Source organism: Piliocolobus tephrosceles, chromosome 21 (genome assembly GCF_002776525.5).
Source record: "Piliocolobus tephrosceles isolate RC106 chromosome 21, ASM277652v3, whole genome shotgun sequence".
Classification (NCBI taxonomy): domain Eukaryota; kingdom Metazoa; phylum Chordata; class Mammalia; order Primates; family Cercopithecidae; genus Piliocolobus; species Piliocolobus tephrosceles.
Genome location: NC_045454.1, coordinates 16,670,163 through 16,677,545, shown reverse-complemented (window position 1 = coordinate 16,677,545; position 7,383 = coordinate 16,670,163). Strand labels below are relative to the sequence as shown.

The following is a 7,383-nucleotide window of genomic DNA, read 5'->3' as shown; positions in this document are numbered from 1 at the left end:
TCTGGAGGCCAGAAATCTGAAATCAGTGTAACAGCAGGGCCATACTCCCTCTCAAGGCTTGGAGGGAGAAGTCTCTTCGTGTCTCTCTCCCAATCTTGGGAATTGCCTGCAATCCTTGCATTCCATGGTTTATGAACTGCATCATTCCAGTCTCTGCCTCCATATTCACATTGCCTCATCTTTTGTGTGTGTGTCTTTTGCTTTTCTCTCTCCAATCTCTCTTGCTGTGACTTTTTCTTATATTAAAAAAAAAAAAAAAAACTTGTATTAGGCCAGCACAGTGGCTCATGCCTGTAATCCCAGCACTTTGGGAGGCCGAAGTGGGAGGATCAGGTGGAAGGATTGCTTGAGCCTAGGAGGTGGATGTTGCAGTGAGCCAATATCACACTACTGCATTCCAGCCTGGATGACAGAGCAAGACCCTGTCAAAAAAAAAAGAAAGGTAAAAAAAGAAAGAATGAAAGAACACTTGAGAAAGAAAGAAAGAAAGAGAGAGAGAGAAAGAAAGAAAGAGAAGAAAAGAAAAGAGAGTGGGGAAGGAAGGGAAAAAAGAAGGAAGGAAAAAATGTATTAAAGGTTGATCCTGATGGACTTCAGGACACAGCTATCCCAAAATATAGTATTTGGCCTTTGAGAAAACAGCAGAAGCAGGAAGATAGATCATCCTCCTCTTCTCCCTCCTTTCTCCTGTGAAGGACGTAATAAAACCTAGGAATGATTCTCTGGCACTGCTCAAGCCCACACAGAGCTCCCGGGGCCTTAAATCCGGAGCAGCCCTGCACCAGGTGCCATAGCCCCACCAAGGAAGGACAGACTCCCTCATACACCCCAGGATATGTGTCACAGACAGTGAAGTGACCTCGTTGTTTGGGGTCATACTCAAGGTTCGCTGTCTCGGCGAAGGAAATCAAGGATGGGGACACACACAGAGTGAGGTTAAGAGTGAAAGTTTAATAGGTGAAAGAAAGAGAATAGCTCTCTGCTGGAGAGAGGGATCCTAGAGAAATGGGTTGCTGGATCCACAGTGAAATGAAGGAGATTTTATAGATGCCTGGTGAGGAGGTGGTGTCTGATTTACATACGGTGTGAAAGATTGTTGGACCATATATGCCATTTGCATAGGGCATGAAAAACTGGTTAAGACTAGGTGTTCCATTTGCATAGGACACAAATTTCTGGCTGCCTCCACCCTAATCTTTTATTGTGCAGGCAGGTCCTCTGCCTGGCCTGCACCATGTTGCCCATCTCTGTATTGTACACGTGGTAACAGAAAAAAAAGGGGGAAGATGGAGCCTCCATGTTGAACATACCTGGCTCCTAGGTAGCCCTTTTCTATTGGTACAGCTGTCAGCATTCCCCAGTGCAAGCTTCCAGCTCACTTATCTATCTTTGCAGCTGGATTTTTCAGGCTGCTCTTTGTTAGAAAAGAAATTATTTTGGGGATTGTTTTGTGTTAGAAGGGAAGCTCTGTCAAGGACTCTGTTGCCCTCACTATCTGCTTAAATAATTTCTTTCTACCTCCTTTATCAACAGGATACTGAGGAGTGGAAAAACTGTGGACCGCATGATCCCCCACCCATGCTGCTCCTCGCCAGACAGGGCTCACCAGCTTGGGCTCCCAGTACAGCTACCCTGCCCCTACCTGGATACTGTGGTTGGTCATGGCTCTTGCATTCCTCCGGAATGGAACTCCAAAGGTAACTGACAGGCCCTGTGCAGTTGCTGGCAGCAGCTGTCCCCATTCCTTCTGCCCTAAGGCTAAGAGAGAACAAGGAGGCTGGACACTTCTGTGCACCTCCAGCAGAACTGTGCATTCCACAGCTCCCTACTTCTGCTGTTCCCTGACAAATGAGGTTTGCCACCTTCTGGCATTCAGTGTACCCATCCTACCCCTGTGTGAGCATTTTGGCTGCAGCCCAGTGCCCTTCTGAAAACTGTACCCCCAACAGGCTTGTGATCTTCCCTTGGGCATCCACCACCGAAGTGTTTTACCTGCCCCTGCCTAAGAGCTCAGCCAGTGACCCAGGGACCAATCTGCCCTCCGCATCACAGCCAGCACCTGGACTCTGGGCCAGTCCAACCCCAGTCCAGCCCCCTCAGAACAGATACACTCTGGCCAGTGGCCAATCTACTGGCCTGGGAACTGGGGAACTACCTAGTCCATCCCAACTCTGCTGGCACCTTACCACTTTTTCCAGGGCCTCAGGTCAGGCCAACCCAGCCAGCTAACAGCACCACAATGAACACCATCCCCATGGGCCCAACGGTGGAGCAACTTCTTTCTTTACTGCCACGTTGGATAACAGGTGAGCCATAAACTGATAGTTTGCTTAGAATGATGATTTCCAGCTTCATCCATGTCCCTGCAAAGGACATGAACCCATCCTTTTTTATGGCTGCATAGTATTCCATGGTGTATTTGTGCCACATTTCTTAATCCAGTCTATTATTGATGGACATTTGTGTTGGTTCCAAGTCTTTGCTATTGTGAATAGTGCTGCAATAAACATGTGTGCATGTGTCTTTAAAGTAGCATGATTTATAAATCTTTGCATATATACCCAGAAATGGGATCACTAGGTCAAATGATAAGAAATGCTATGATTTTCTACATACCATTGTACATTGGTATGTAGAAAATCATAGCATGTAACATTTAAGCTGAGAGGAAAATCAAGAATGCAATCTCCATTATAATGGCCAATACAAAACATGAAGTACCCGGGAATACATCGAACTAAGGAGGTGAAAGAGCTCTACAAGGAGAACTACAAAACACTGCTAAAAGAAATCACAGATGACAGAAACTAATGGAAAACATTTCACGTTCATGTATTGGAATAATCAATATATTTTTTTACATGGCCGTACTGCCCAAAGCAATCTACAGATTCAATGCTATTCCCATCAAACTACCAACATCATTTTTCACAGGATTAGAAAAAAAATTCTAAAATTCATAGGGAACCAAAGAAGAGCCTGAATAGCCAAATCAATCTTTAAGCAAAGAGAACAAAGCCAGTCATCACACTATCAGATTTCAAACTATACTACAAGGCTACAGTAACAAAATGGCATGCTACTGGTACAAAAGCACATAGTCCAATGGAACAGAAGAGTGAACCCAGAAATAAAGCTGCACAACTACATCCATCTGATCTTTGACAAAGTCAACAAGACAAACCATGGGGAAAGTTCTACCTATTCAATAAATGGTGCTGGGATATCTGGCTGTCCATATGCAGAAGAATGAAACTGGATCCCTACCTATCACCACACACACAAATTAAATCAAGATGGAGTAAAGACTTAAAATTAAGACCTACAACTATGAAAATCCTAGGAGAAAACAAAGGAAGCACTCTCCTAGATATCAGCTTTAGCAAAGAATTTATGACTAAGTCCTCAAAAGTAATTAAAAGAAAAACAAAAATTGACAAGTGGGACCTAATTAAACTAAAGAGCTTCTGCATAGCTAAAGAAACTATCAACAGAGTAAATAGGTACCCTACAGAATGGGAGAAAATATTCTCAAACTATGCATCCAACAAAGGTATAATGTCCAGAATCTACAAAGGACTTAAAACAATTTAACAAGCAGAAAATATACAATCTCGTTAAAAAGTGGGCAAAAGTGCTCGCTTCAGCAGCACATATGCTAAAAAGTGGGCAAAGGACATGAACAGACACTTCTTAAAAGGAGACATATAAGCAGCCAACAAACATATGAAAAAATGCTCAGCATCACTAATCATCAGAGAAATGCAATTCAAAACCTCCATGAGAATACCATCTCAGTTTTTAGAATGGTTATCATTAGAAAATAAAAAAATCACAGATGTTGGGTGAGGCTGCAGAGAAAAGATAATGCTTATATACTATGTGTGGAAATGTAAATTAGTTCAGCCACTCTGGTTTGGACATTTCTTAAAGAATTAAAAATAGAACTATGAATCAACCCAGCAATCCTATTATTGGGTATATATTCAGAGAAAAACAAATTCTTCCACCAGAAAGACACATGCATTTGTATTCATTGCAGCACCATTCATAATAGCAAGGATGTGGAATCTACCTAGGTGCCCATCAGTGGTGGATTGGATTAAGCAAATGTGGTACACATACACCATGGAATACTACACAGCCATTAAAAAAGGAAATCTTGTTCTTTGCAGCAACATGGATGCAGCAGGAGTCCATTATTCTAAGCAAATTAATGCAGGCACAGAAAACCAAATACTGCATATTCTCATTTATAAGTGAGAGCTAAATGTTTGGTGCACATGGACACAAAAAATGGGAACAACAGACACTGGGGACTGCTTGAAGGTACAGAAAGCAAGGGAGCAAGGGTTGAAAAAATGCCTAATGGGCACTATGCTTACTACCCTAAATGGGATCATCCATACCCCAAACCTCTGCATCATGCAATATACCCATGTAACAGACCTGCACGTGTACCCCCTGAGTCTAAGAAAAGTTGAATTCTTTAAAAAAACAAATAATAATAGCATTATTATCAATATACATTTAAAAAATTTTAAAGACATAGATTGAATGGATTGAAATAAAAAGATTTAACTATACGCTGTCTAAAAGAGACTCAGATTGGTTGAATGGATTGAAATAAAAATAAGATTTAACTACATGCTATCTGAAAGAAACTTACTATAGATCTAAAGGACACACATAGGTTAAAAGTGAAATGATGGAACAAAAGTATTCCATGTAAACAGGAACCTACAGAGAGAAAAGGCGGCCATATTTACAGCAGATGAAATAGACTTTAAGATAAAACCTGTTACAAATGATAAAGAAGGACATTTTATAATAATAAAAGCATAATTTCAACAACAAAACAATTATATTAGAGGTCCCAACATTAGAGCTCCCCAATACATGAAGCAAATATTGACAAAAAGGGAGGTCTAGACAATAAAAAAATAATTGTAAAAGACTTCAATGCCCCACTTTCAATTATGGACCGAATAACCAGAGAGAGGATAAAGAAACAGAGGACTTAAACAACACTATAGACCAATTGGACCTAAGAGACATATACAGAAAACTCCACCCAATAACAGCAGAATAAATGATCTTCTTAAGTGCACATAGAATGTGCTTCAAAACAAACCACATGTTACAAATAAGTTTTACAAATATAAGAAGATTGAACTAATACAAAGTACCTTTTTCAACCACAATGAAATGAAACTAGAAATCAATAGCAGAAGGAAGACAAGAATATCCACAAATAGGTGGGAATATTTAACTTCTTCCCAAAGAATGAAGGGATCAAAGAAGAAATCACAAGGGGAATTAGGAAATACCTGTAGACAAATGAAAATGAAAACACAACATACCATACCGTGGAGGTACAGTGAAAGCCGTACTAAGAGGGAAGTTTACAATGATAAACACTGACATTAGTAAAGAAAACATCCCTAATCAACAAATTTACTTTACAACTCAAGGAACTAGAAAAAAGAAAACAAACTAAATCAAAAGTTAGCAAAAGAAAATAATAAAGCTTAAAGTGGAGTTAAATGAAGTAGAAAATAGAAAAACAATAGCAAACATCAATGAAACTAACAATTTGGGTTTAAAAAAAATTCAAAAATCCTTAGCTAGATTAACTAAGAAAAAAGAGAGAAGACACAAATAATTAAAATTAGAACTGTAAAAGGAGACATTACAATTAATTACAGAAATAAGACAGATTGTAAGGAAATATTATGAAAAATTCTATGCCAACAAGCTGGATAACTCAGAACAAAAAGAAAAATTTACAGAAACATAAAATTTACCAAGACTGAATTATGTTGAAATTAAGAATTTGAACAGATCTATAACTAATAAGGATATTGAAATAGTAATCAAAAACCATTCAATAAGGAAAGCTCAGGGCAAGATGGCTTCACTGCTGAATTCTACAAAACATTTAAAGAAGAATTGACACCAAGCCTCCTCAAACTCTTTCGCAGAATTGACAAGGAGGAGGCATTTCTGAATTCATTCTTATGAGGTCAGAATTACCCCAATACCAATGCCAGACAATGATGCAAAAAGAAAAGAAAAATATAGACCAACATCCCTGATGAATATTGATGCAAAAATTATCAACAAAATACTAGCAAACCAAATTCAACAGCCCAAGGATTATATATGGTGACCAAGTTGAATTTACATCTAGAATGCAAGTATGATTGAACAAAAAGTAATCAATGTGAACTGCCACATTAACAGAATGAAGAACAAAACTACATCATCATCTCAATTGATGCAGAAAAAGGAACTGACAAGACTCAGTATATTTTCATGATTAAAAATGCACTCAATGAAGTGGAATAGAAGAAATGTTCCCCAGCATAATAAAGGTCACTTATGAAAATCCCACAGGTAATATTATGCTAAGGGTGAAAGAGTGAAACCTTTTCTTCTCAGATCAAGAGAAAGGCAAAGATGCCCACTCTTACCACTTCTATTCAACGTAGTACTGGAAGTCCTAGGTAGAGAAATTAGATAATAAAAACAAATAAAACACACCGAAATTGGAAGAAAAAAATAAAGATTCTCAAAATAAATCCTCATGTATATTATCAAATGATCTACAACAAGGGGTGGCAAGACCAAACACAGGGGAAAAGGAGAGTGTCTTTAACAAATGATGTTAAGAAAATTGGATATCCACCTGCAAAAGAATGAAGTTGGACCCTTACAATATACTATATACAAAAATTAACCATAGACCGGGTGCAGTGGCTCAAGCCTGTAATCCCAGCACTTTGGGAGGCCAAGGCGGGCGGATCACAAGGTCAGGAGATCGAGACCATCCTGGCTAACATGGTGAAACCCCGTCTCTACTAAAAAAATACAAAAACTAGCTGGGCGAGGTGGCGGGCGCCTGTAGTCCCAGCTACTCGGGAGGCTGAGGCAGGAGAATGGCGTGAACCCGGGAGGCGGAGCTTGCAGTGAGCTGAGATCTGGCCACTGCACTCCAGCCTGGGCGACAGAGCGAGACTCCATCTCAAAAAAAAAAAAAAAAAATTAACCATAAAGACCTAAAAGTAAGAACTAGAAATATAAAACTCCTAGAAGAAAACGTAGAGGGAAAGCTTCAAGACATTGGGTTTGGCAATGATTTCTTCAACATAACACCAAAAATAGACAAATAGGATTACTCAAACTTTAAAACTGCTGCACATCAAAGAAAATAATCAAGACAGAGAAAAGGCAACCTATGAAATCGAAGAAAATAAGTGCAAATCATACACCCGATAATCAGTTAATATCAGAATATATAAAGAAGTCCTACAACTCAACCCCCCAAAAATAAATAACCTGACTTGAAAATGGGCAAAGGACTTGAAATGAAAATTCTCC

General features: G+C 39.3%; 1 protein-coding gene across 6 annotated transcripts in view; it reads left to right on the top strand.

Moving 5' to 3' along the window:
- Window positions 1-1,536: 1,536 nt before the first annotated feature.
- The window catches only part of LOC111554024 (cytochrome P450 2A13), a 31,907-nt gene continuing 26,060 nt past the window's right edge, over window positions 1,537-7,383 (top strand). For 2 of the 6 annotated variants that reach the window (XM_023229272.2, XM_023229267.2), the window contains exons 1-2: window positions 1,677-1,697; window positions 2,199-2,306. Coding sequence is in view for 1 of the 6 variants with exons in the window: in XM_023229271.2 (XP_023085039.1) it covers window positions 1,662-1,697 (36 nt within the window). In the remaining 5 variants the exon portion in view is untranslated. Of the gene's footprint in view, window positions 1,698-1,743; window positions 2,307-7,383 lie in introns of those variants that run through there. The other 4 variants (XM_023229271.2, XM_023229268.2, XM_023229269.2 and 1 more) reach the window with 4 other exon arrangements.